We start from the raw sequence: 27995 nt of genomic DNA, 5'->3' as shown, positions 1-27995 counted from the left end.
AGCGAGCGATCAACAGACAGAGCTGGAAAGATGGCGGCTGGTTCTGGGGCTGCAAGCGGCCACGGAGCCCGCAGCTCTACAACTGCTCTGGAAGCGTCTTTGGACCGGCGGTTTCAGGGAGTTTCCAACACTATGGAGTCAATACAGGGACTTTCGACCTGGTGCATTGAAAACAAGAAGCACCACGGCCTCATCGTTCGTTATTGGATGAAGTGGCTCAAGAAATGTGAGTAGCTAGCTTGCCGCTGAAGCTAACCCGCTAGCTAGCACACTTTAGCTAATTCAAACCCATGATCACCTGATCAGCTTGCAAAACTCTGCTGTAGCTTCTAGTAGTAGGTTTTGGTCAGGTGCAGGGCGAATCAGTGCACTAGAAAACGATGTTGATTCATTCCCAACGGGAATTTTAATCTGAAATCGACTGCATCTTTTTAAGGCAACATTGACGTTGTTATCACTGCTTACAATTAGCCGCTAATATTAGCTAAGCTAACGCCTCCCTGCTAGCACTGTTTACCGTTGGGCCTCCCGGGGTTCACGCTCTGGAAAGACATGATTCTGCTTTTTCACGAAGAATTACCATGCACTGCTTATCTCAAATTATGAACTCATGAGATAAAGGTGGTTACAACGTGTTCTGTTACATCTAGTTACATGTCAGCTTTAATCGGTGCTTTGCAGTTTGATCCGTGTGCAAGTTCTGTTTTGGTCTGACATGCAGGATTCATTTTTTGATGAATTGGCTACTTTTATAAAAGCCAAGAAGAAGGGAAAATCTACCCAAAGCAGAATTTAAGAGCCAATGCTACGTTTAAAAACAAAATAAAACAAAAAACAGGATGACTATGGAGAACACCACGAGTTACAACTGAGCTACCGTTTAATGTCACATTGTAATTTGCTGATGCACCTTACAGCAGTAAAAGTACATTTACTAAAGTATTTTATTTAATTTCAGTTTTGATATACTTATACTTCATTTGCATTTGATTAACATTTTATACTATAACTCAACTATAGTTCAGAGGCAAGTATTGTACTTTTTACTCCCCTACATTTATTTTATTTTGGTTAACTGCAGATTCAAATGAATATAAATATAATATAAAACATGTTCATCAAATGCATCATAATGCATTACTTATGAACCCCATCTTTAGCAGTAGCAACACTGAAGTGACGTACACAGTAATTACAAACTACTACTACTTTTACAGAAGTTAAATTTTGCTAGCAGGATTTCAATATGAGTATTTCTACATTGTGGTGTTGCTACATTTATGTAAACAAAAGATCGGAGTACTTTGACCACTGGTAAGAATGGAAGCAGTTTAACTTCATAAGTTAATGTAATCTTACTGCCACTGTGGTAGCTTGGTGTAAAAGGTATTCAAGCAATTTAAACTTGATAGGTGATTTAGGTTGGTTATATCAAACTTAAAACAAAGAAAACATTTTGGATATATATCCATTATTGGTAAAGTAGGACTACAGAGTCACGCCTAATAGTCTTTGCAGACTAGTGTCACTGAAGTCTGATAAGTGTTTGACCTCATTTCTATATCATGGGGTCTTCTGCATTCTTTCACTAATCTGTTCAGAGTCATCTTTATTATGTTGCTGAATGTTGGAATTCCCATTTATGCAGTTGAGAACTGCTAACACAGTATAATTTTATACTACCAGTTGTGGTTGATGCCTGCTTTTAAAAGCATTCTAGTATCAGTCAAGTGTTTTTGTTACTGCTGATATTGCCAAATCTAGTGCCATTTGCATAAAATTCTAAGTGAAACGGTACTTTAAAGCAGCGCCTATTTACTGTATTGCAGCTGTGTCTGAAAAACTTTTGCATTTGAACCAAGAAATTATGTAGACATTACAAATAGGGCTGCAACTAACAATTGTTTTTTTTTTTTTATTAACATGCCAATTGTTGTTTTGATTATTTGTTTAGGTCTATATAATGACAGAATATAGTAAACAAAAAATGCCCATTGAAGTTTCACAGAATCTAAGGTTATGTCTTTGGATGGCTTGTTTGGTCCAACAAACTGTCCAGAACCCAAAGATATTCAGTTTACAATTGTATGCATCAAATCACCACATTTGAGAAGTTGGAACCAGAGAAAGTTTGTCTTTGCCATTTTTCCTTAAAATAATTGCTAAAACAATAATTTGATTAGTAAAGTAGCTGCAGATTAATTACTGCAGACTAATCGATTATTATACTGATTGTCGCAGCTCTAATTAAAACACAGCACTTTGGAAGTGACTCTCAGCTACTGCCAATGACGTTTTGTGAGTCCTGCATGCAGCACTTAAAATACTGCAATTAGCAATCAGAGGTGTCCTGCAGCTTCATTATTTAAATGAGCAAGTCCGTGGGCTTTTTCCGTCATTGTTTTCACTGGTTTGACAAACATCTCAAAAGAACAAAATCCATTTAGTGATGAAGATTGATACATGTAGTTGAAAGCTCTGGGAAAAGCTAGCATCTGGATAGTGTATTAAGAATGTACCTGTTAAAGTGTTGTCTCAAAGCTCAAGAATGAACTTCAATGCTTGCTTGTTTTTAATATTTGACAAAAGTCAAACTTAAAATTACTGCAGGGTTTGAGTTTATGTGCAGTATGTTGTAGTAATGTGATGACTGATCTTCCTTACTAGTGTGAGTTGGTTTGACCTATTGTATACAGTATTCCTGGTGTTGGTATTTTGTACTACTGTAGATATCCCGTACAGGATGCATCTAGCTGTCTTATAGCATAGCGTTACAGAAATGTGCATGGTGTCTTAGGATTTCTAAAAATTTGTAGAAGAGTTATTGTTTTTAGCTGATTGTTTTTTAAAACCAGGAGTGATGAATAGTTGAGTAGATTTACACCAATTTCATCTGGTTCTTAGCTGAATGTTGGCAGAATAGAGAAAGCAATAGAGGTTCCCACTGATGTATTTTGTTCTTTGGCCACTGATATTGATTAATAGAGGATGGAATATAATGGGCGTTGCTAATGACTTTTTATGTTGTTAATAAGCAGAGAGTGAAGCTGGAAGCATTCACAAACCAGTTGTAAAATTTTGTCTGCCAGTTGATGATTTTGAACATATGCTTTTTAAAATCATCTATATATTTTTGTGGAAGATAAAGAGATATTCGCTGTGTATGCCATGAATTAATGGACAGTCATAAAAAAAAGTATTTTTCTAATAACCCATCATTGTGGTGGTAGATAGAAAAGTTTAGCTCCCATCTTTGTTTGAAAAGAATCGCCAGCTGTCAAACTTTGTTTAGTTTGTATGAGGATTGAGGGCCTGTAATTGTGCTTAATACCAACTCTGATATGTGTTGTCAAACTTTATGGAGGGGGTTTAACAGATTATTGGACTGCATTTGCTTTCATTATGTATGGAAGCCAACACAATGTGTGTATATTTAAAAATATCACAACATCCTATAAGAAAAAGTACATGAAAACTACATTAAGATAATTATGCTAGGAACAGTCAATATTTCTGCATGGAAGTGTTGATTAAAAGTTAAATGTGTAACTTATAAGTGTTAAAAGACATCACTACAAATGGTGAAAGCCAAAGAAGTTACAGACATTTTGAAATCTTCACTACAGAGAAATCTTTGTTTCTTAAATGCGCAATTTCAAGTACAGTGTCTTGCTTGCAGGAACAACACCATCAAACGCATATTGACAAGATCTTTTCTAGGCCTCAGCCCTAAAATTATTAGATTTGAATTATCCATTAGGGAGTTCCCAGTCGAGTCGTCATCGTCGCTCAAATCATTATTTGGCTATTTTTTAAAAATACCCCGCTGCATCCGTGCCAACAGAGGAATGCACGGTAAAAGTTTATGCTGACAACACACAATGAACTGCTGTGCACTGGCTGAGCCACTGTTGTCTGATGGAGAGCAGTGCCAAGAGGCAATCTACCGATCATCATTTATTGCTGGTTCTAGACTATGAAATGTTTGTTCTTGTGTCAGAAAATGACCTATATATGTCTCAAAGGGTATAAAGCTGATGCATTTTGTCTAAGGACTATCTGTGTCAGCCAGTTTCCGAAGCACATTTTTCTGTTCCCCTATCTTGCAGGTAAACATTAGTTTGCATTTATTTTAGCATGTTATTTCATCTTCTATTTTATTTCAATGCAGTTGAAGAAAGAAAAGCTTGTCATGTGGGGAGGAGTGCCTGAAATGATCTAAATACCTGGCAGTATGCCCTCATGCCTCAGAGCCAACATGCCATTTTTGGGATATTTGTAGCATTAGTTGTGTTTGTGCACCAGTCTTAGCTGTCGTATCAGTAGTAGTGTTTGGTAAATGTGCTTGTTTGATACTTTGAAGTACTACAATGTTAAAATAATGGAATAATAAGCAAATTACCATTGAAGCTAAGTGATGTTACTACTGTGGAGATTTTTTACTTTTACAGAGGAAAAAAATTCAGAACCTACCCTTCAAGGTACAGCATAGTTTCATGTGTGTCGTACAGGAGGACTTCAGTGTTGTGTTTTAGAACATTTCTAACAGAACTGACACACATACAAGTTTACAGTTAAATTACTATTCAAATGAATGCCGGTTATCAGATAATCCATGTAATGTCTTTGTGGTTGTGACTGATCCTAATAAAATCAGGTGCATACATCATAAGGGAACAAAAAATATTCTAGTAATAGTAAGATAGAGTAATAGAAGATATTATTTTGAATTTGAGAAGAAGTTCATAATTTGTTAATTTTATTGCTGCATGCCCTATATTAGAAATTTTACTTGACTCTTATTATTTCAACTCAAGGTTTTCAGTTGACTGAATATTATTTGTTTTTTTTTAGACTGCTGAAGGGAAACATAGATCAAACATAATCTAACAGTCTGTTATGCAGGTTTAATTTAGATTTGTAAAGTCTGTCCAAAGGCAGTACTTTTGCCATGACATTTGACATTTGTACAATACAAATCACAGAGACTGATTTTTTGACTTTTTCCCAATTGTATTGTACCAGGGGGGAAATGAGCAACAAGCCGATAGTTTTGTAATGTTTTAAGAGCACACCGATACAAATGAGATGTCATATTTGACATATTCAGTTATAATTTGCTGCTGTAGACTTTGTGGATATTTGAAACTTCTCTGTTGACTGTGTTTCTTGTGTGGCTCTTTGCTGTTCAAGCAACTTTTATCGAAGTGTTTGAGATGAGGATGCAGGTATGTTCTTTTGGTTTCAGACACATCTCAATGGAGATTGTAATTGCTCCTGTGTTTTGGTGGTCATAACTGTTGTGTGTTTGTCTATGTATTCTCATTTGTTGCACAATGCCATGTAGATACACCTTCCACATTATTCTCATTTCAGCTATTATTGTAAATCAATTTGATAAAAAAAAATTTTTTTAAATGCTTTAATGTCAACCAGGTTTCTTGTGAACCCTCATTATTGTGTGTTTAAAGCAATGGTATAGGTTGTGTTTACTTTAACATCCTGATACATTTTGGGGTTGTTAACATTATTACTGATATTTAGGAGTAAAAGAACTAATACATTTTACAGTAAGAATCTCTCAATGAATCTGATTTCTCTCTCTTTTTTTTTTTTTTAAAGCTCTTCTAATGCTAATATGACATACCTTATCTGTGACAAGCCCATGTTGTGTGACTCCAGGTTGTAATTCCAATTGTTTGAATATTTGCCTCACTTGTAGCACTTTGTCTCCGCCTTTTTTGTTTACTATTCGATCTAGTAAATCAAAGTGATTTACTAATGGTGCAGATATATTAGACCAACCAGGGTGGTCGCATCTGAAATTTGACAAAATGTGACATAGTAGAGAAATTTAAAGGCATAATTTTCCTCTTGAAAGGCAGAGAATATTAGCTAAAGTTTGTGTTAACTGGCTGTAATTTAATCCTGCCTGGTAAAAATCAGGCTACTAAATCTATTTTAAGAAGCAGTAGAAATGTTTGTGTCCTTGCCAATATTTTATTTCTTTTGGAAATGAATGAATGGATGATGGTTTAATACTAAAGTTAGGTGATCATAGAGACATATTTCCAGACCTATGACTGAACTAAAGCAGTAAAGCAGGCACAGTCTTCAGCCTCCTGTTTAATCATAGCTGTTTCTAGGTTTAGGTAATCTGAATGCCATAAAGGCTTTTGGATGAAACCCAATTCACACAAAGGCAAAGACCGTTATTACAGGCTGATTTTGACTTCACTGGATAAACACAACATAATACAGAATGTATAACTTATGGCAATTATACATAAAACCATTTGATGATTTCATGATTACTTGGCAAGTTTGTAAAGTGGCATATCACAGCTGATCACATGATGGTGCAAAATCTTTTGAAAATGTCCTCTTGTGAGTCTTGTAAAAATGCATGTTGGAGTGAGTATAGACCCCAGTTGTCAGAATATGTTGTGGTATTAATTTCAAATTTTTAAAAAGCAATATCTAAGCAGATTTAAAAAAAAAAAAAAAAAATTCATTTTTTAAGAATTGAGACTAAGATGAAAAATGAATTTGTCAGTGCTGTCTAATGGGTGAACTATGTTATAAACTTTGTTTGTACTGAAATTTCTTGTTCCTTATAACATTTTACACTGATTCAATATGTCTGTGATAAGTCACTGTCGACCAATATCCATTTGTCAGTCTGCCTCTAGCCTTGAACCATGTTTTACATTTTGTGCCCTTTGGAGTAATGTATACCCTTTATGTACTAATTTTTGCACTTACTTAATAACGGATAGTTCAGAGGTAGACAGTTGTGTGTATGTGTCTTAACCGCTCCAGTATCAGGACACCACAGTACACCCTTACACCCTTAATCTTATGCTGTGTTCTTTGTCTCCTTTTCTTCAGCTGACAATAATCATCGCTTGAATCTCTTTTACCTTGCCAATGATGTGATTCAAAACTGCAAAAGAAAGAATGCCATTGTCTTTCGTTCAGCCTTCGCAGAGGTCCTTCCTAATGCTATCCTGCTCATCAAGTGGGTACTCAGTGTTGGTGTTCACCTGTAGTACTGGGGTAGTAGTAGATGTGTTTCTTGTTTCAATATATATGGCTATTACTGGTTTTAAAAAAGAAATGCGTCATCTTGTGTTGTCATTTTTCAATGTCAGAGATGGAAAGGTACGTAAGTCAGTGGAGAGGATCTTTTCTATTTGGGAGGAGAGGAGTGTTTATCCTGAGGAGGTCATCGCCCAGTTCAAAGCCAGCTTCAACAAAAAGGAAAAGGAGCGAGAGAAGCACAAGGAAAAAGAAAAGGAGAAAGAAAAGGAGACTCCACCTGCAATTGGTCAGTGTGTAACTAGTCGTGTTAATCAAATCTAAAAGTGCAATAAGTTTCAGCCAATTAATAATAGATTACAAATTATTTTCAGATTCAGTAGTAAGTGTATGTGTTAAGTTTATATTTGACTTTTATTCTCTAGCCCCAACGAACACCAAAGCTGCCCTTAAGTCCAAGATCGTAGCGGAGTTCACAGTAAGTCGTTTGTGTTGTGTTAGCTTTGTCTTGCAAGACTTATGATGTAAACATGTCTGAGACAGTGCCGTCAGTGATTTACATTTTGATTTGTACTCTGTTTCTTTTCTAGCCTCACTCCCTCATTGAACAGTTGTCGAAGTATAAGAGAGCAGTTGCAGAAGAAGAGTTCAGAGAGAAGCAGCTGGCAGCTCTCAGAGTGGATGTCTGCAGCACAGAGGCCCTCAAGAGACTTAAAGGTCAGATGTCACAGCTTATTCCTGCATCATCACACCTTTATTACCCTGTGCACTTTATGTCTTAAACCCCAAACATACTCGACTCTTTATCTGTACCCTCTTCATGGAGGGTAGATGTAGGTTCATGGAGATGTAAATGCAGGTACATTAGAGAGGTCCATGTAATATTTCTGTAAATTTTTAAGTAGAAAGTTGTTCAAATGAAAATGGTTCACAGTAATGTCTGGGATTATCCTGAATAAGATGGGTTTCTTTAACTGGTACTGTTGATTCAGTATATAAGTTCTGTTGTAAACCATGGGAACACTGAGTTGTCCTTAAATATCACGTGAATGTTTTGGGTTTTACTCGACAGATAAATTCACATTTAGGTCCAGTAATATACAAAAAATATCGATTATCCATAAGAAGTGGACATTACTGCTTTATTTTACATAGTTGTGAAGTTACAGAAGTTAAAGGGAACTATATTATGAATAGAATCATTTTTAGAAGACGTAAGACAATTTTCTTCTTTGTACAGAAGAAACCTTGTATTTGACTTTTTTGCTTGTTTGTCAATTGTCTCATCCTCCAGACAAGGCAGGAGGCAACAAGTTTGCTAAGGACTTTGAGGATGGCAGTTTGAAGCTGCAGGAGTTTGTCAGCTTCCTGGAGAAAGAGTTGAAAACAGGGCCTCCTCTGCTGGAAGCTTTGGGAAACGCAGACATTTTCTACGAGATGCAGTACAAGGAGGTTAAGATTGTGGCCAATGTGAGTGTTGGATCCAATTATTGCATCGTCACTTTCCCTGGTAGTGCTTACAGGGCGCATTGTGAAAATCTAAAGACATAAAGATCTATAGAATTTGTTTTTGAGGAGAGGAATTGAAAATTGTTTAGTAGACAGTTATTTGGTACTTGAAAACTTGAAATGTCATTGTTTCTCTCTTTCAAAAGAAAACTCATAAACAGAATGATGACCCTAGACATTTATTGTAACAATACCTTTCCTTTTAAGGATGACTGTGAATTTATCCTAGAAAACAAATAAACGTTACAATAGATACAAGTTAATTTGAACACCTTTTATTTAACTCTGTGTCCCCTACTTTCTTTCTGCCCAGGCATACAATGCCTTTGCCAGCCGTGTGGCCAGTCTTAAAAGGAAATTGGATTCCCTCAAGTCGACTCTTCCTGGACCTGAGGACTCCCCCATTCCCTCGCCCTCCGAAGATGCCCCCTCCCCGACTGGCTCTGATTCACCCTTCCTGGGACTGGGAGCTAGCAGAGCCCAGGTGGATCCAGAGCTGGATGGCAAGGCCATGGATGATGGAGAAATACCAATTGACAACAGAGACATGGAAGACATGGATATGTCTGATGAAGAGGCTGACGCAGCAGGGGGTTAGTGGCTACAGAGTGTTGTAGATCTATGGTTGCACCGTGTTGAACATTTTCTTCTTCATATAGATCCATATCAGGCTGCCCAGTTGTAGGGTTGTGATTCAGATTTGAAAATGTATAAGCTCTTTGAATTATTTTCACTAGCAGATGAGAAGAAAGACAAGGCCTCCACTGCTGTTTCCAAGGCTACAAAGTCAGATGCATCGTCAAAGCCTCCAACTACTCCTACGAAAGCTTCCAAGACAAATGCTACCACTGCTGCCACAGCCACTCCAGGAACTCCCACCTCTGCTACTGCTCAAAGTACTCCAACCACCCCGCTAGGAGTCAACCTGGCAAAGGTGGACTTGGGAAAGATCAGCTCCATTCTCAGCTCCCTCACATCGGCCATGAAGAATACAGGTATGTTTAGGGTTGGGAGAAGATGGTGCGCTAATGATCAAGGCCTGTTGGAGTGATGCATTTAAGAATTTCCCTAAGACCGTCAGTCATTTTGAGGCACAATTAAATACATGGTCATGTCTGACAAATACATTCTGAGCCATTGCCAGAGGTATGTCTTATCTTGTTGAAAACTTAAAGTTGTTTTTGTCCTTTCTTTAGCATCAAGGGGTTTGAAATGTTGTGATACATGATGATATATGATATATTGTTAAACTGCGCAAATGATTGTAATTATTTATTAAACAGGCCTCAAATATATTTACATAACCTTTTTAAATAATGTTAAATGTGAGAATTCTGTCCAGACCTACTTTTATAAAAATAAATTTTTCCCTGACCTGAAAAAATCCACACCTGCACTGCATGATGTAACCAGTGCAGAAATTAAGTTGAGAGCTTTGGATCAATTTAATGCGCTTGAGTCATTTCTGAGATTTATGCTATGGCTTTGATCTTCCCATCTCTCTATCCTTACCTGCCTCTCAGCAGCTAGTCCATCACCTCGGCCATCACCTGGGACTCCCACCACCCCCTCTGCCCAATCGACAGCCTCTAAAGCAACCCCTCCAAGCCCTGCCCTGGCCAGCATCCTGTCACGTGTTGACATCACACCTGAAGGCATACTCAATGCCCTGTCTAAAACAAACACACCAGGTAAGACACACAAACATTGCTTGTATTTTTAATTGCAACTGGCATTTATTCAATATTATGTGCAGTGTTTATGATATACAAGGATATTATTTGTCTATTATATTATTATCTCTTTTTCTCTGCCCCCATTTGTTTCTGTCTTTGTGCAGGTTTGTCCTCTCTCCTGCAAAGTGTGACAAACACTGCCTCCGCTCCTCCCACCCGAACCTCCCCAGAATCATCCACAGTGAAAACCCCACTCACCCCAACCACGCCAAAAACAAAACCCAGTCTGGGGAACAACCTCAAACGAGACATGCCCGGGAGAACCAGAGACTGGGAGAAAGAGTTACAGCTGTCCCCTCCTCCCCCACCCCCTCCTCGTTCCTCAGCTCCTTCTGTCTCTCCCCCCAGCCTAGAATCAAAAATCAACAGTTTCTTGCAGGGTAATCCAGGTTTTAGTCTTGCGCTAGGTGATGTAAGTCCTGACGGGGTGGATGGGACCCCAGTGAGAGATGAGGCTGCTGGCACGCCGACCCAGGATGAGATGATGGACACACCTGGGAGTGTGCCAGAATCTCTAGGGTCTTCTGGAGGTCATAACCTCTCACCCACAGCCTACCGCAGTGAACCCTGGGACGCAGTGATCACCCCATCAGGAAGTAACAACGATGGAGACTTTCTGGGGTCCTCATCTTCACGATATGGAGCTGGGAAAAAGAACAGCACAAAATTAAAGGAAGATGAAGCAATGAATGTAAGGAGGCAGGTCTCCTCCTCCCCCAGTAATGACATGAAGGGTAAGAAAGATGGGCATCACAGTCAGTTAAGGATGATGGGCATCAACAGAGCGATGGGAGAGAGGAGACTCTCCGCAAGCTCTCGTAAAGCAAGCACTGGCTCAGATGACGGCGGGCTGAGCGGAAAAAGGGAGGATAAGGGGAGAGGTCAAGAGTCTCCAGGTGGGGATGGGAAGGAGGGTCAGTACCATCGTATTGAGACTCTGGTGTCGCCCTGCACTGAAGGGGCACCCATTCAAACTCTGGGCTACTCGAACCGGCCTCTCACTGGAGAGCGTATCAAGACGGTGGAGAGCATCCGTGTGATTGGCCGAGGCTCTCGGCGAGGGGGAGGTGCTGGCGGCCGGCCAGGCGGAGTGATGTGGTATGAAGAGGAGGAATACATGGAAGCTCAGCCTCCCTCACCCCATACTGTCCCCCCTCCTCTTAACATTGGCCAGGGTGGCACTGAGGACATGACCCCCTCCATGCCTCCTCCTCACCCACAACTCCTCCTCCCTCATCTCCACCCTCCTCCGTCCCACCCTCATTCACATCCCCCTCCCCAAGCTCAGTACCAAATGCCCTACCACACAGAGAATATCCAGACCCCTCCTCCATCACTACTACACCAGCATCCTCCTCCTACATCTCCTTTCTTCAGTGGTCCTCCACCAATGCCCCGCCCCCCTCCGCCCCCCATACCACAGCGCCCTTCCCCTCCACCTAACCACCCTGTCGTGCCCTCTGCAGTCATGGTGGGAGGAGTGTTAGTCCCTGTTGACCGTCCTCTATCTCTTCCTCCCCCAATTAGACCTGAAGGTGGAGAGCGAGGTGGAGTAGGGCCTAGAGGAAACAAAGTGGCCCCTCCACCCCTCATGACATCGTTGCTAGGCGAGCCCCCTCAGCTGCCCCGTCCTGGCACAGTTAAAGAGGCTTTTGTACCACGTCATGCACCCCCTCTCCACCGCCCAGGTACCCCTGGTGTCCCTCCACCTTTACTGGGCAGAGTGAAGGAGCCTTTAAATCTACCTCTTCCATCCCCCTCTCCCTCTCCCACATCCTCCACAACCTCTCCCTCCACGCCTAATTCCCCTGCAGTCGACACTGCACCCACTCGCCTTTCAGCTCAATCCGCTGCCCCTCCCCTCCAGAAAGCCCCCACTAGTCCTCCAGCTCAACCCCGCACCCAAACCTCTAACCCTGTTCCCCTCCTCAACTTGCCCACTTCTCGGCCCCCAATCCTCTCGGTCCCCATCTCACAGAGACCTCTTCTGCGAGGCCGAACCCCCTCTCAGCAGCTAAATCAAGATCCACCCATGGGCGGGTTTCGTGGGGGCAAGCGGCCCGGTCCTCCATTCACAGGTGGTCCATTCCATCATGGGCAGAAGAGACCCTTCCTCCCCCCACGCTACTGAAGTGGTCATCTATGACAAGCTGAATGAGAAGTGCAAGCCACACATCTAGCATCGCAGTGTGTGTGTTAGCCCCACTGGTATGAGCCCAGATATCTTTACTCTGTTAATTAGCTTGAATTAAACTACCTTGAGTCGTGTGTAAATAGCTGATTAAATCTTCATGCTTTCGGTAGGTAGCCAGCCAACCAGTCATCTAACACTGTACAGTATAGCAAAGAGGTTATCAGTTGCATAGTGCATAGTGTTTTGTAACAACCCTCAATCTGTCCCTTTTTCCATTTCTCCATACAAGTAGAAAAAAAGTTTCACTAGGTCTGATTCAAGAGTGACATAACCATAGGAAGGAAACATAGTTCAAGCAGAAATGAAACTATACTTTTATTTAGATTTTGCCTAGCTGTGTGATTGTTCAGTTACTCTACCCAAGAGAGGGAGACCAGGAGAGTGAACCGGAAAGGCATGGCTCTCATGGGATACATGGGAAAAGAGACAAAAAGCAATAGTTTGATATTTTGGGAAATAAGCATGTTTTGTTTTCTTGCTGAGAGATCATTCTCTGTTTGCTAAATATAAAGCTACAACCAGCAGCCAAATAACATAGCTTAGCATAAAGACTGTAAATGGGGGAAACTAGCTAGCTAGCTACAAGTTGTGGTTTTAGGGGGGATAGTTTTGTGTCTGGGTGCAGTGACTTCATTGAGTCTCTGCTGGTTGCCTGACAAACCTCACAGCAACATCAGGACTCCAGGAAGTCACCGCTCCCAGCCACAGAAGGTGGATTGATGATGTTACCTTCAGTCAGCGCCAGGCTAGCCGTTCGCCCGTTTACAGTCTTTATGCTAAGCTAATTGTCTCCTATCACCAGCTTCATATTTAACAGACAGTTATGTCTTCTAAGAATAACCAAATTTCCCAAAATGTCAAACTATTGCTTTGAAAATATTTAACTGAAGTGATGAAAGTAGGTCCTAAAGTAATCTCTTCTTCCATGAGTGTGTGTGTGTGTGTGTGTGGGGTGTGTGTGTGTGTGTTGTGTGCTCTAAGAAGGTATATCTCATTTGAAGTGCTGAGATTTGTGTTGCAGCTGAGGTTAACATTTAACATCATATTTCTTGAGTACCTGCTGTAAATAATATTCTTCTCTTGCTCAACCTTTTTCACCTTTCTATCCCTCCCCACTGTATATTTCTAAGCTTGTAAATATAAAAATACTGAGATGATACAGCTTTTTCTCTTCAAGCTCTTGTTTCTGTTAATGAGGACAATGATGGTCACTCACGCACCCCGTCTTTACTGTGAATGAGGCCTTGGATAAGCTTTAGCTCCAGAAGAATTTCTCTGCAGTATCTGTCGCACCTTTCTGTCCTCCTTTTGAAACCACCAAGCAGAAGAGGAGGGTGAAGATAATATGTATTTTTATTTCTAACATAAATGTCTGCCTGTGCGCGCTTCAACTTAGACTTTGGTCATGAAGATACTCAGTAGAGGATGGTGGGTGGGGGGAGGCATATCAGTTTGAACCACACTCTTGCTAGGCTTCAACATGTACTGACTTGAATAAAATCCAGAGTTTCAATTCAACTGGGGGGGGAGGTATTTTATTTGGTCACTATTAATCACTTAAATTGCGCTGTTTTAATTCATTGCGCTGTTCAGCTGTATGTTCAGCCTGTTTTCAGAGAAATTGTTTTCATTTACCTACACAGCTGCTGCCATTTCCATATTACATTAACATTTAATGCCTCTATTTTTTGCGCTGTATTTTTCTACTAGATAGATGTGGCAATTTACCATTTGCAGCAGCAGCACCCACAGATGATATCAGGGGGGTGAAGAGATTTGAGCCAATTATGATTGTTTTTAAAATGGTTTATTTAAATACTCCAGTTGTTTTGGCCCCTTCCTCTGTTTTGTTTCTTTGCTAATTTCATGCTTTCTCCCTCGAGCCCCCTTGTGCTCACATGGCTTCATTCAAAAACACTTCTGCACCTCTCAACACATCTGGGAGTAAAAAAAAAAAAAAGGGTCAGCACAATAGCAGCAGTCCTTCCTCTTGTACAGGAATTGTTGCCATAATGCTGCTCTCTGTCCTACACTGATGTAGTGTATCCACATAGTGAGAGGTGCAGGCTGAGTGTTGGTGTCAAAGCCTCATGTCTCCTGTGTTTGTCTGATCATGGAATGTGTGCTGTCTCCTGTGCTCATTTACAAGTTGACTTGAAAATACAGTTCATCAAGACGCATTGAGATACATTGTAAAAATGTAACAACAAAGAGGATATTTGTCACTGCAGTGTTAGCACATCATCAGAGTTCTGATGTTTTACTGATTGTTATACTAGTCTGTTACCACTCTGTAAACTGTATGTCTGTCATCTCTGCAGTCACACAATCAAACAGCTAATAATCAACCCAAATTAGTTTGGTGTGATCACAGAAAGCTAGAATTGTTAAACAAATTTATGCTCACTAAGCACCTACCAAGTTCAACACTTATAATGTCCCTGTTAATAACCTCTTTGTTTTCCCTTGACCTCAAGACAACTTTGACAAGATGAGTTTGAAAATGACTGAAGAAGTGACAAAGTTGATGGTCTGTGTATATTTGATAAGTTCAATTGCTATTACTGCTGTTCTCATCAATGATGCTATATCACTGGTCTTTGAGTGTCCAATCCTTTCTGGTGTGATGCACACATTCAGCAGCAGTTATTTGACACAGTGAATATATGCATACATATTTATAATTTTTTTTTATTTTTTTATAGAGAATATCACATTACTATAAGGAAGACTTTTTTGTCAGTGCTTTCATGGAGTGACTTGCATCAATTTTCCTCACATTTAATATATCTCATTTGTTTGTGGTTGCAACACTGACTGTCTTAATTTAACAGGGGGGGGGGGGGTGATTTGCTGTTTTCTATAACTTTTTTTCCTCAACTGACTTTTCTCATTACCTCTTTGAGGAGACTTTTGTCTCTCTTTTTTGTTTCCACCGGACATTTGCACCCTACAATGCACACTGTTGATGGAAAGCCATATTTTAGGAATGTAATCTAAAATTGTTGCAACCCTACTTATGTTTGCTTTACACTTCGGTATTGGCCATCATTACATAGGCCTCATTTGCAGAATTCAGCAGCCATGAACTCCGTCGCAACTTTACAAAATAACACTTCAAGCAATGGCTGTACAGTTATCAATTAAATGATCAACTTTTTACATATTATCATTCAGTTAATGACGTAAGAATGAATTAACTTAATGCAGTCATGTTGCATCAACATCTTCAGCATCAGCTACACTAGACATTCATAGGGAAGTGTTTCATTATGGCGTCTATGCCATTATTCTACAGTGAAGAGTGTAGTGTTGTTAATTGTACAGCCAAACTGTTCTTAATGTTAAATACTTACTCTGCACCTGCACCACAGGCAAACCTATCAGCTCTCCTTTTCAGGCAGTTGTCTGTCAAAAGCCAACACGGCCTCTTAATTTAAAATATGTAGCATTTTTATAACCCAACCTTCTTCATACATGTGTGTGCTTCAGTTTACCATGGACATAGTGAAGTGAGTAGGTTGTCCCACCTTTTAAAAGCCACACAAGGTTTTACAATAATTGGGTCCAACCACAGTTAAATGGTCAAGCTTTGGACAGTTAGAATTGGTGACATGAAAACATATTTAACGCTGGCTGAATGCACAGTATTTATATCATTAGTTGCTTAAATGTATTGTATTTGATATCAGTCGTTATCTCTTTACTATGTAGAGGGACAATACTCTTTCTGAAAGTGTAGTAGCTCCCCCAAGTGGCAGTTCAGTGGTAACTTCAGTTGTTAAGTCTTGTTCTACTGTTACTACTGTACAAATGTTGACTTCTGAGATTGGTGAAAACCAAAACATACTCACGCCCCTGTTCAGAATGAACTGAGTTTTTCTTCTGAACGTTGCAGGGTCGTCGCAGTCAATTTGTACGTTATTGCATGTAAGAAAGTTTATTCAGGGGTCACTGCATTTAGATGTCAATTTTAACATTTCAGAACTTTTTGCATTTTGTGTTTGTTGTAATACTTTCCGCGAGGTTGACTTTAAAATGTGTCAGTTATTTGAACAGTAGCTTCAGTGAAGATGGTTTTCCTAGAGGGTAAAATACTAATTGTATTCAGTTAGATTTTCTCTATTACTGATTTAAAAGATACTAATGCTTCGGGTAGCAAACCAGTAGACTTTAGATGCAGCTGTAACAGCTGTGAGCTCTTCAATCCAAGAGTGCAGCTCCATAATGGAGCTCACAGACCCTGCTGGTCAGTCTTCAGGTCGGTGTGTGAAGTTTATTTGGGTGGGTGCATTTTATCCCACCTCCTGTCCATATGGATGGGTTGTGTGTGGCGCTGCACCTGTCGTAAACTCCTAAAGTGTGCGCTGTTTTGATCAGCACATATTTAATCCAGTCTGAAGCACCTGACCTGACTGCATGGCTGTAGGTGTTAAGATTGGGATATTATTTGCTATCTTAGCTAACAACTGCAGATGTCCCGCTCTTAACGATATGGGCAGTTCCGCTCTGGAAGCGCGCTCTGGTGTCGACTTTTGGGAACGCGCACGCTACTTCACTGCAGCGTCAGAGTGTTGCGCCCATGACGTCAGTGCTGCTGTCCTAATTCGTGCTTCCGGTCTAATGGCCGCTTACAGAGAAGGGGACAGTAATGTGGGATTTTTGGAAATGAACGCGTTTGTTTAGGCAGGTGTGTTTAGGATGGCGGTGACACAGCTGTTCCGGCTGGTTGTCTGTCGGCCGGCAGCTCGTGCGACATTTCGCGCGCACAGGAGGTACAGCAAGGTGCGCAAGCTTGTCTTTACTGCAGTACAGTAACTACAGCTAACGTTATGCTAACAGTGTGTGTATGTGTTTGTGCTGTCAGTGTACAGAGCTGCAGCTGTTGTTGTTTGTCCACTGTGGAGATGTAGCTGTTTTGTGCTGTGACTAATGTTTCTCTAGTTTTCATCTGTCATTTTCAGTTACATTGGACATGGTCTGATACTTGGTTTTTGGACAGTTATATACTTGGGATATCTAAGTACAGATGAAATCCATAATCAATGATTCAGTTGAGAGAAAATATGCAATAATTTTGATGATCAATAGTCGTGTGATTTACTTTTCAAGCAGAAATGGCAAGAATTAACTGGTTCCAGCACCTTAGATGTGAGGACTTGCTGCTTTTCTCTCTTTCATATCATTGCAACTTAAATATTTAATCTAATTTATTGAACAAACCAAGGTATTAGAAGATGTCTTGAGCTCTGGGAAACTCAGATAGACATTCTTCACAAATTTCATCATTTTTCTGGACAAAACAAATAATCCTTCAATCCAGACAGTAACTGGCAGATAAATCAATAATGCAAATAATTGTTATTTTGAGCCCTGATGTACAGTAGGTGTCAGTGTTTGACTTTAGGGACATAAACACATCCATAATTTCCACTTTCTCTTTTTTGGCTTGATGCCTACCAGTTGATAATTTGACATATGTATATCAGTATTAGATACACAAATTAATATTAACTAGGAATGAGTGATTAGAAAATATAGGAAAATCATCAGGGTGATGTAGAGGCATTTAATTTATCTTTGCTTTAGTTTTTTAATTTGTGAGATATAATGTTAATTCAACTTAGGACTGTGGTATCATTTACTATAATTCAGCTGTTACGATGAGGAAAAGACAAAACTGAAGCCATAACACATTGTTTGGTTATAATTTAGTTGAAACTGTCTTATAGAGGTGTTCATTGAAGTTTTGGAGGAATGATTTTTGAGGCTGTTTGAATTATGTTGCATTAAAATGACAGGTGCCTTGAATACTTAGTTCACTCCCTATGTATCAATGAGGGTACTATGTAATGTAAACTAGGGGTGAGGGATCCACTCTGCCAGAACACTAAAATAGTTTAAAACTATGCCATCATGTTACCATTATACAGATTTTAAACTGAGGGAAAGCCAGAATTTACATATGGTTACAGCCAAAATCTCTAAGAAATGGCCTTTTTATTCGAAATATTTATATATCTATCATAGCATGCCTCCCAGTTGCATTGCACATGTGTGTCCTACTTTATATATCACTTCTATCATCCTCTCTTCCTTTTCACCTCTTTTCATGCTTATCTCTGTCTTTCCTGTCCAGCTGCAGGTGTCCCCAGTTTTATCTGAGCGACTCCGAGTCTTTGAATCACTCAGCGAGAAACAAAGCAGTAAGAAGAGAGTTGAAATTTCAGAGAAGCCCCTCAGTATCCAACTGGCCGATGGCCGGACAGTGAAAGGAATAGCTGGTGTGACCACACCTCTCTTAATTGCTCAGAGTGTTCGGTAAATATATAATTCACACAGAAATGTTTTATTTCATTGTGTTTATTTCAACTTTAGTGCCACAACAATTTTATTTCATGTGTTGTTGCAGGGCGAAGGGAGTGTTGGTGAGTAAGGTGAACGGGGAGCTGTGGGAGCTTGGACAACCTCTAGAGGCAGACTGTGAACTACAACTTCTTGGGTTTGACACAGTAGAGGGAAAACAGGTAATTACACATTTTCCCTTAAATCTCTCTTGAGATCCTTCTAGATGTCTGAAACGTAGCATTTTTTTTTAAGGTGGAATTTAATATTCTAAGGGATTACATCCTCTTTCTTTTCCTAATCATTTTTTATTGACCTCAGTGGAAATGTCCCGGCAAAGATGGGTGGGGTAAACTTAAAATATAACATCAGTGAAAGACAATCATGCCACTAAGAGATTTAATCTACTAACCTGCTCTCTACCACCTGCCCTCTTTTAGGCAGCGTGGAGGACAGGAGCGTGTGTCCTTCGCGGGGTGTTAGAGAGGGCCTTTGGTGCAGAGGTGTGCAGAGAAGGAACATCAGAGCTCAGGTTTTACTGTGACCATCTGCTAGATAACAAGTAAGATATTCATGTAATCATGTCTGATAAAGGATCACAAGTGGGATCTGTGTTGGATGCAGGGACATGTTGTTCTTTAGGCGCAACTGTGTGGTCTGTGAAATCTGTCACAATATCATCTGTCCTTGTGTGGACTATTTGCACTTGTAGAATACATTAAGAATAACTTGCCTACACAAAAATTTATTATTCTTTAAATGATATTTGGCAGTGGTTTTTAGGCTTCTCTGTCTTGAAGAGGCTCCATCATGGCCTTGTGTTTTTCTTTTTTTGCCTCTTTACACTTTACACTCTTTACCCCTTTTCCCCTACAGGGATTATTAATGTTCATCTCACACAATATTTACAGAGCCCTAGATTTCTATTCCTTCCCGATAATCATGTCGAAGCTTGTGATTCATTCTTCATACCCTTAGATGTGTCTTACTGCTGCAGATTTTTCTGTTTTCAATGTTTTACCTGAGTCGTGTCTCTACCCACAGTGCCTTGTCTCTAAATGATGTAGAGGACAGGTGTAAGGAGGCTGCAGCCCTCAGTCTTCCTCTGTCCAGACTGGAGCTGAATACAGACGAGGTACAAGAGCTCTTTCAGGTCAGTAACACCAGTGTCTCTGCTGTACCAATACACCAGTTTCACACAGGATATTTTTGTGTTAACATAGCAAGAATAGCACAGTAATTAATCACACTTTTGCTCACAACTGCTCTATAAAACGCCGTCACCAGGTTCCTGGAACTGGCAAAACTGAATGGATTGCTGCCAGTCCATGTTATAAACTACACCTGTGCTTTTGCTGCAACATTATGTCAAATGTCTGCCTTGAAAAAGATGAATTCTAATAATACATATATGTATAATTAATCAATTAAAAGACATTGAATAGTTGATTGGTTGTGCGGCTTCTCTTGTGTTTATGTCAATAATAGCATATAAATCAGGTAGGGCTTCTACACATGCATACCTGTCTTTCTAAATCACAGTGAAACTATCTCTGTGTTTTTTATGTGTTTTATACTTTATATAAAAATTTCACCTTATTACTTTTTTTCATTTATTGTGTTAAACCTGCTCACACCCAAAAATTACACTAATTTTTATTGGTGTAATTGTGTTGTGACAATAAACTTGATTTTAACGTTTTTTTAATTAACATAATATTTTACAACAATGATTTGCCCTGACTGTACCTATAGTAGCTTGTGTAACTGTTTATACATGTTGCCCTTGATAATGTGAGTAGCAGTGATATTTCTCACTCTGTAGGAGTGGCTCCTGTTTATGGTGTGCTGGTGATGTGTTCTACTGCCCCAGTGTTTACTTACTGAGGTTAGCCCCCCTCCTGTAACCCTGCTGTCCATATTAAACTGTGATAACATATGAATTGTCTGTGTGTTTTGTGGGTGTTCTTGTTATAGAGCAGTAAGTTGAGACTGCAGCTTGTTGAGGAGCAGATGAATGGCCCCACTGTCACAGTATACAGGCATGTATTAATACACACACACACACACACACACACACCCATGCCTCATGTTGACTTAACCTGCCGTCTCCTAAACTCTCACAAAGAGATTAAACCTGTTTTATCCCTTCTTTGTGACTCAGGTGTGGAGACAGCGTAGGGGTCTGCAACGGCCCCCTCCTCCCACACACTGGCCTCCTCAAAGTCTTCAAGATGCTCCAGGTGTGTGTGTCTCTGTTTGCCTCTTTGTGGTTTTACTTCCATTCTCTCCTCTTGTTTTCTTGAATTTTTATTGAACAACTGCTCCTAAAATTAACCGTGTGAATCAGCTCTTTTATCCAGTTTCAGCTTAAGGCTTGAAGGCCAGTACCATTCTGCTTCTGTAATAATAATTTTCATAAAAATAGATAAGAAACAAAACCCACACAATAATCAAAGATGAATCCTGGGTTAATCTTATCTAATCTCTAAATATATATTTTATTTGGACTCATTTGGCACAGCCCATACTGTGTTACACATGCTGGGCAAATGGAATTTTCCTCGTCTTTATTGATCCAGGGAGAGGGAGGGGTTTCCATACTGGGCTTTGACTGGGAAGACTGGAATTTCATGGCAGCCACGCTGGAAATACCAGCAGCAGGATGTTGTCTTTGTCAGAGGCCATTTTCCTGTTCTAGGCTCTTACAAACACACTGCCATCCATCAGATGTGCTGTTACTCTCATCGCTTCACCTTTCCTCTTCTGGCTGATCATCACTCTCTCTTTCCACCTCTTTGTTCACTCATTATTTTCTCTCCCTCTCTGTAACATCACAGTTGTCGCCCGTGACCCTGGCCAATCAGACAGAGTCGTCCAGTTTGATGCGTCTGTTTGGTGTTGCCTTTCCAGCAGAGAAGGACAAAAATGAGTGGGAGAAAGAGCAGGAGGAGGCAAGGAGGAGGGACCACAGACGCATTGGGACGGTAAGACAAAACCTAAATCTTGTGCATAAATGCATAAATTGAGATCAGATAAAAAAGAGGGGGTGAAAATCCAATGTTGAAAGATGTGTTTTCTGATCATTAATGCCATGTTTTTGTACAGGACCAGGAGCTGTTCTTCTTCAATGATGTCAGTCCAGGCAGTTGCTTCTTCCTGCCTAAAGGAGCCCACATCTACAACACACTCACTGACTTCATTAAGGTGAACATACAGTACTCACTGCCCACTCAGTCACTGACTACATGTGCCGTAAATGGCCGTGAATAATCTGACGTTAGACATTGTTCTACGTAAAAGCACAAGAGTAGTGTTACTCCAAAAAGAGACAAAAATGCAGTTTCAAGCTTTTAGTTTTACTTTCAAACCCTCATCAGGACCAGGGAGCGGTGGTAGTCGTGAACAACAGGTAAATATCAGGTATACCAGTTGATAGCTCAGTTGTAAAAGCTTAAAACTTTAACCATGCCTCTCTTTGTTGGAATAACTCTACTTTGATATTCTCAAAATATCAAATGATTTCTGGGTTTATTGAACTGTTTCATTCACATTCTGATTTACATGCAGCTGATTGTGGCATAATTAATGCGGGAAGCCTCCAGCTCTACACTCCATTACAATGTCAGAGCTTCCCTCCAATTCTCAAATTTTTATTTTGTTTGTTTGGTAGCACTAGGAAAAATATGGAACCTCAAACAGAAATATTTATCTGTTGGCCACATAGATACAAGTTTGTTTCTACTCTACCATTGGTAGAGAGGGCTGCAGATGATGAAGATTTGACAATTTACTGATGTTCCTTAAATGCCTCATATGCAGGCGATTGGTAGACGGCTAGCTGGCAGCTGCAGACAGACAAGACTCTAGTCCACAGTCTACTCCACTACTGCACAGCAGCAGCTCAGTGTGTCTGGCCAAAACTTATTTAGTTTGGAAAGAGTGAAACAAGGCGTTCCAATGTCAGATCCACTGGCTCTGCAGTGAGCTGCCTCTCTGATTTTTGGTGGCTGCACCACACGTCGTGCACCAGCAACCAGCCACCACAGCACAGAGGAGAGGATTAAAAAGAATAAAAACAAGAACAAGGCAACAGAAAGACTAGCAATATGTTCAAAATAAAGAAAATGGCGTTTATTCAAATTAGAAGTGCATATCTATGTTATTACGATTCCCATCCTGCCAACTCCCGTTGACTTTTTTTCCTGTCCCATCGGTCACGTGACAGATGGTGAAATTGACTCCCATCCTGCGGGAATCCCACAGGAATCCAGTGACCCACAGGATTCCCAAAAAATTGTCAGCCTGAGTGTTTCCTTCGTTGGGTTTATAATTCAGCTAGAAGGGCGCGCAGCGAGCGCATCAGTTGGTGCAAATCAGTTCACTACTATTTGCTTAATTTCGCTGACAAAGAAACCAACAAAGAAACAGACAGTGGAGATAACATAACCTCCTTGTTGGAGGTAATAACATCCATGTAAACATAATGAGTCTCTCATACACACGCACATGTATATTAAAATGTATTGTGTTGATTGTGTCCTGAGGATACACATGTTCATATCGGTCGTCAGGATATTGCTCTCGTTAGCCTTCAATTACTACACTGTTGTGACAGTCTGACCCTGTCCCGCGTTCTGTGTCACACACATGCTTCCTTCCTGATGTATTATAGAGTGAATACCAAAGGCGAGGTTTCAACGAGGTCGTCACCCCAACTCTGTACAGCACTGCATTATGGGAGCGCTCTGGCCACTGGGAGCACTACAGTGAGAACATGTTTACTGTGACTTCAGAGGGGTCTCAGACCTACGCTCTCAAACCCATGAACTGCCCTGCACACTGGTGAATACGCACACACACACACACACACACACACACACACACACACACACACACACACACACTGTATTGAAGTGTTATTGCAGTGGCTGACTCGCCGTTCTTCTGTATAGTCTCATGTTTGAGCAGCGAGTTCGCTCGTGGAAGGAGCTTCCTCTGCGATGGGCCGACTTCGGGGCACTGCATCGTAATGAGCTCTCCGGAGCGCTGGGAGGTCTCACTCGTGTTCGCAGGTTCTGCCAGGACGATGCTCACATCTTCTGCACACCTGAGCAGGTACACATTACACATACAGACACGCAGACGTTTTTTTGTAACAGATTCACCTTTTTCTTGACGACAGCATACTTGTTAAGGTGCAGCAACTGGGACAGAAAGTGTAAATGGGACACACGTGGAACCATATTACAGTGATTAGATGGGCTGTACAAATAACTTGAGACATTCCAGGAGGCCTTAGCCCTGATGAATGAAGGTCTTTGTGCCGTTCAAACATTACACCTCCATATGTGTATCTATGTGGCCGTAATCCTGATCCCCTACGGAGAGACCTGGAACATTCCCATGATACTGATTGTGCGCCTGCAGCCCCTGTGTTTACATCCTTTTATTTCACAGAGATAACGATCACATGATAATCATTACTATATTAGTGTCTGAAATACTAATTCAATCTATGAAGTGTTCAGGGCTTTTCAGTAAATACATAGGGTGTTTTTTTCCCACCCTGGTTGGAATTTAACACTCTCAACTCCTGTGCTTATTCTCTCCGTTGCATTTAGCCCATTATTTATGTTATGAAGTCTTCTTGTAACGCTTTTCTTCAGTTTTTTTGTTGTTTTTTTTCTTTCTATCCAGCTGGAAGAAGAGATTGTGGCTTGTTTGGACTTTGTGAGGAGTGTGTATCAAGTGTTTGGGTTTTCCTTCCACTGCCAACTGTCTACACGTCCTACACCATGTCTAGGGGAGCCTGAACAGTGGGATAATGCTGAGCAGGTAAACACACACAACATTCAAATGCACTTTATCATCTCGTGGTATGTCGAAAAGCAGACATAGTCCTAGACAAAGCCAGTTGTTTGAATGTGTACATACTGTAAGCTGGACCTAGTTAATCACAGCTACAGGAAAAAAATCTTATTTAAACAAAATGAAATAGTATAATGATATCCACTTATCCAATCATGTGAGTGGTACTTTCCAATAGAGCGCTGCTCTGTGTCGGGCTGCTGGGTAGATATATATCTCTAAATCTCCACGGACGCTTTTTAAATAGGCACAGCAGCAATTTAAGCTGATTCAATTGAGTGTAATTGAACATTATGGTTACAAGCTCCTACACACACACACACGCACACACACACACACACACATATACACATAGGGACCAACATGACAATCATAATGTACAGTAATGTACTTACATTCTCTACTAGCCTACTTACTGTGTGTGTGTGTGTGTGTGTGTGTGTGTGTGTGTGTGTGTGTGTGTGTGTGTGTGTGTGTGTGTGTGAGAGCAGCAGTTGGAGAGGAGTCTGCAGCACTTTGGTGAACGTTGGGAGTTGAACCCAGGAGACGGGGCCTTCTATGGACCAAAGGTCAGTGGGAAGGGCAACATGTAACGGAGAGGAAACTGAGGAAACTTCCACCCACAAGATTAAATATTGTTTATCACCTGCAGCCAAAACATCTTTTGTCTTCCACTCACTTTATTCACTTTCACTGTTGTTACTTTAAAGCAGTACATAGTTCAACATGTTCTGAACTACACTGAGCTGTCATGTTGAGAGTTAAATGGAAAGATTTACACCTCTGTCATACGTGTCTGTTCATCAATGTACGGCGGTCAGCGGTTAACTTAGCACAGGAAAAAAGCAAGTGTAAAACGATCCGTGCAAAATCTGTGTAACTTGAGAATGACCTTGGTTTTCTTTGAGGCAATTTCATTTTCACGTTAAGTCGTACAAGAGGTCCATAAGCAAGAGGAGGAAGTCAGCGTCAGGCAGATATTACATGATCAAGCTCATGTGGAGTCACGGACAGTGGAGGTGGGTGAAGTCAGGGTGGGGTTAGACACACACGAACATGGTCCATTAAACAAACAAACATTCCTCAAAGGTCTCTAGCTAGGGTGTCTTAGCCACTATCAGCTATTAACAGCTTGTCTTGGCAATTCATTTGAAACCATGTCTGCCCACAAAAATGCAGTTTGCCACCTGCAGTGTCTCAGAGCTCTGACGTTTGTAGTTCTTGGCTGGAAAAGAAAAGCTGATACTAAAACGCTGCTTCTTTGTAGATTGACATCCAGATCAAAGATGCTATTGGCAGACAACACCAGTGTGCCACAATCCAGTTGGACTTTCAGCTGCCAATCAGATTTGATCTTCAGTATGTCGGGTGAGTCATAAATTTCTGCATTTGACTTTTAGTCTTTAAAACATTCCTACATCTGCAGTGTTTTAAACCTGCACTTCAGTACCACATGCTTGTCTGTTTGATAAACCCTCATGCTTGTTATTCAAGTTAAAAAGGCCTAATTTGATCATGAAAGATTGGTCCTTCATTGAATTACCAGTTGAGACAAGCACACTCCCGGTTTCTGCCTTAAATCTCTTCTTGCCTCTTATTTGTCCGTCCTACTTGCTAATATAAAGTGTTTTTGACCAGGATAACTATAGATAAAACCCTCCATCACAATATATGTCATTTTATATCTCAACATCAATATATGTCATGATATACTAAATTTTCTAGAGAAGCAATTGAGAAACCTTAATGCATAAAATAACAGAAAGGAGTGATTTTGTTTAATGCAGAAATAATTAAAACAACCCGCCTCATTGAGTCGCGGCATTGCACACAATGACCTATTCCAAGAGATACCAAAGGATATTTACTACAGTGTGAACAGTAGTCTGATTTATATCGTCATATCATCCAACCCTCACTCTATTGTTGAATCTTTCTGACTTCCTGTCAGGCGAGACGGACAGTTGCACAGGCCAGTGATGATCCACAGAGCAGTGCTGGGATCACTGGAGAGAATGATCGCTATACTGGCCGAAAACTTTGGAGGGAAATGGTGCGAAGACGACACTATTCACATCAACATGAAGTCAGATGCATTTTTATTATGCTCTTATGATACTGTCGCTGGACCATAACCCATCACCTCTCCGTGCTTACCTCGTCTAGGCCACTGTGGTTGTCTCCAGCGCAGGTCATGGTTATTCCTGTGGGGGGCAACAGTGAGTCATACGCCAAGCAGGTCAGTCTATGATGAAGGTTTCCTTTTGGGTACATCAGCAGACCAAGTGTACTTTCTCTTTTCTGACCTTTTTTTCTGTCATTATTAATTTGCTTGTTAAAGTCAAAAGCACACTACAGAGATAAAAGAAGTGCCTCTCTCCCGTTAAGGTGGTCCAGCAGTTCCGTGAAGCTTTCTTCATGGCTGATTTGAGCGACGATCAGGGAGCTACCTTAAATAAGAAGATTCGCTCTGCTCAACTGGCGCAGTACAACTACATATTTGGTAAAGATGAATAACTAAAGATGAAAACTAAGGCTACATAATACACTAAAGCCTTTCACTGTTGTTTTTTAATTTACTACACAATCTCAAACTCCTCAGTCATCGCTTTTAACATTACCATACTTGATTATGACTATCAGGCATTTTGTTTGCGTGTTTTTCTACCCAGTGGTGGGGGATAAGGAGAGTGAAAGTGGAACAGTGAATGTGAGGAGCAGACGGGGTAAACAGCTGGGCAGGAGGCCGATAGAGGAGGTGCTGACATCCCTCACACAGCTACGAGACACCAGGAGCAACCAAGATGAGTTTTGAGGAAAGGGTCCAGGAAATAATGAGTCACTTGTGTAATTAATGTTTGTTTTACATGTTCAAGCTGTTATACTTCAGTTTCGTCTGAAGAAGTGGCTGCTAAAATTTATAATAAAAGCATATAACTCACTAGTGTTCATGTTCTCCACTCATTGTTGATTTGTACACTAATAGCATTCGCTGGTAAATGTGAGTACTAAAAAGTACAGAGAAGAGATTTAAGGTTATTTTAAGATCACTATCAGTCTAATATAAGCATTACTCAGCTACAGATGCAATTTGTTTCACTAAAAGCCATTAAATATGCAAACGTCCTGCTTATGTAAGCCTGTGTCATGATATCAGAATGGAAAACCAAGCATACCTTTAAAAGACTGGAAGAAAGGGAGGATACGGAGGGGGATTTGACTAAAATAGGAGAGGGAACAGCCGTGTCAGGGCTGTGTGTTTTCATGTGTGTTTAGTGGAAACAGCCAAGTCAAGGTAA

General features: G+C 40.5%; 2 protein-coding genes across 8 annotated transcripts; both read left to right on the top strand.

Annotated features, from left to right (window-relative positions):
- Positions 1 to 5: 5 nt before the first annotated feature.
- Positions 6 to 15079, top strand: rprd2b (regulation of nuclear pre-mRNA domain containing 2b). 4 transcript variants are annotated; one of them, XM_023402336.2, is made up of 10 exons: positions 6 to 226; positions 6892 to 7021; positions 7155 to 7330; positions 7467 to 7519; positions 7632 to 7758; positions 8336 to 8511; positions 8864 to 9143; positions 9288 to 9545; positions 10074 to 10241; positions 10391 to 15079. In XM_023402336.2, exons 1-10 carry the CDS (start codon positions 31 to 33, stop codon positions 12415 to 12417), a joined length of 3591 nt encoding a protein of 1196 aa, XP_023258104.1. In that variant the 5' UTR covers positions 6 to 30; the 3' UTR covers positions 12418 to 15079. The 4 variants fall into 4 exon arrangements, with proteins under 4 accessions (XP_023258104.1, XP_087029085.1, XP_023258105.1 ...); XM_087172959.1 differs by having other exon boundaries at positions 9291 to 9545; positions 10077 to 10241; positions 10391 to 12417; XM_023402337.2 differs by having other exon boundaries at positions 9291 to 9545; positions 10391 to 12417.
- On the top strand, positions 12357 to 27637 carry tars2 (threonyl-tRNA synthetase 2, mitochondrial). Of its 4 annotated transcripts, none has more exons than XM_023402341.2 (18): positions 12357 to 12494; positions 18620 to 18801; positions 18893 to 19007; positions 19266 to 19387; positions 19870 to 19978; positions 20803 to 20867; positions 20990 to 21068; positions 21666 to 21812; positions 21934 to 22032; positions 23501 to 23670; positions 23781 to 23943; positions 24526 to 24663; positions 25188 to 25265; positions 25964 to 26064; positions 26648 to 26749; positions 26863 to 26935; positions 27085 to 27199; positions 27369 to 27637. In XM_023402341.2, exons 1-18 carry the CDS (start codon positions 12441 to 12443, stop codon positions 27509 to 27511), a joined length of 2055 nt encoding a protein of 684 aa, XP_023258109.1. In that variant the 5' UTR covers positions 12357 to 12440; the 3' UTR covers positions 27512 to 27637. The 4 variants fall into 4 exon arrangements, with proteins under 4 accessions (XP_023258109.1, XP_087029086.1, XP_023258108.1 ...); XM_087172960.1 differs by having other exon boundaries at positions 12365 to 12494; positions 18626 to 18801; XM_023402340.2 differs by lacking the exon at positions 12357 to 12494 and adding an exon at positions 17082 to 17265 and having other exon boundaries at positions 18626 to 18801.
- Positions 27638 to 27995: the final 358 nt, after the last annotated feature.

The sequence above is a fragment of the Seriola lalandi genome, unplaced genomic scaffold (assembly GCF_002814215.2).
Source record: "Seriola lalandi dorsalis isolate HSWRI2012SDOR001 ecotype SW California unplaced genomic scaffold, Sedor1 jcf7180002053930, whole genome shotgun sequence".
Classification (NCBI taxonomy): Eukaryota; Metazoa; Chordata; class Actinopteri; order Carangiformes; family Carangidae; genus Seriola; species Seriola lalandi.
This window is presented reverse-complemented; position numbering and strand designations above follow the sequence as displayed.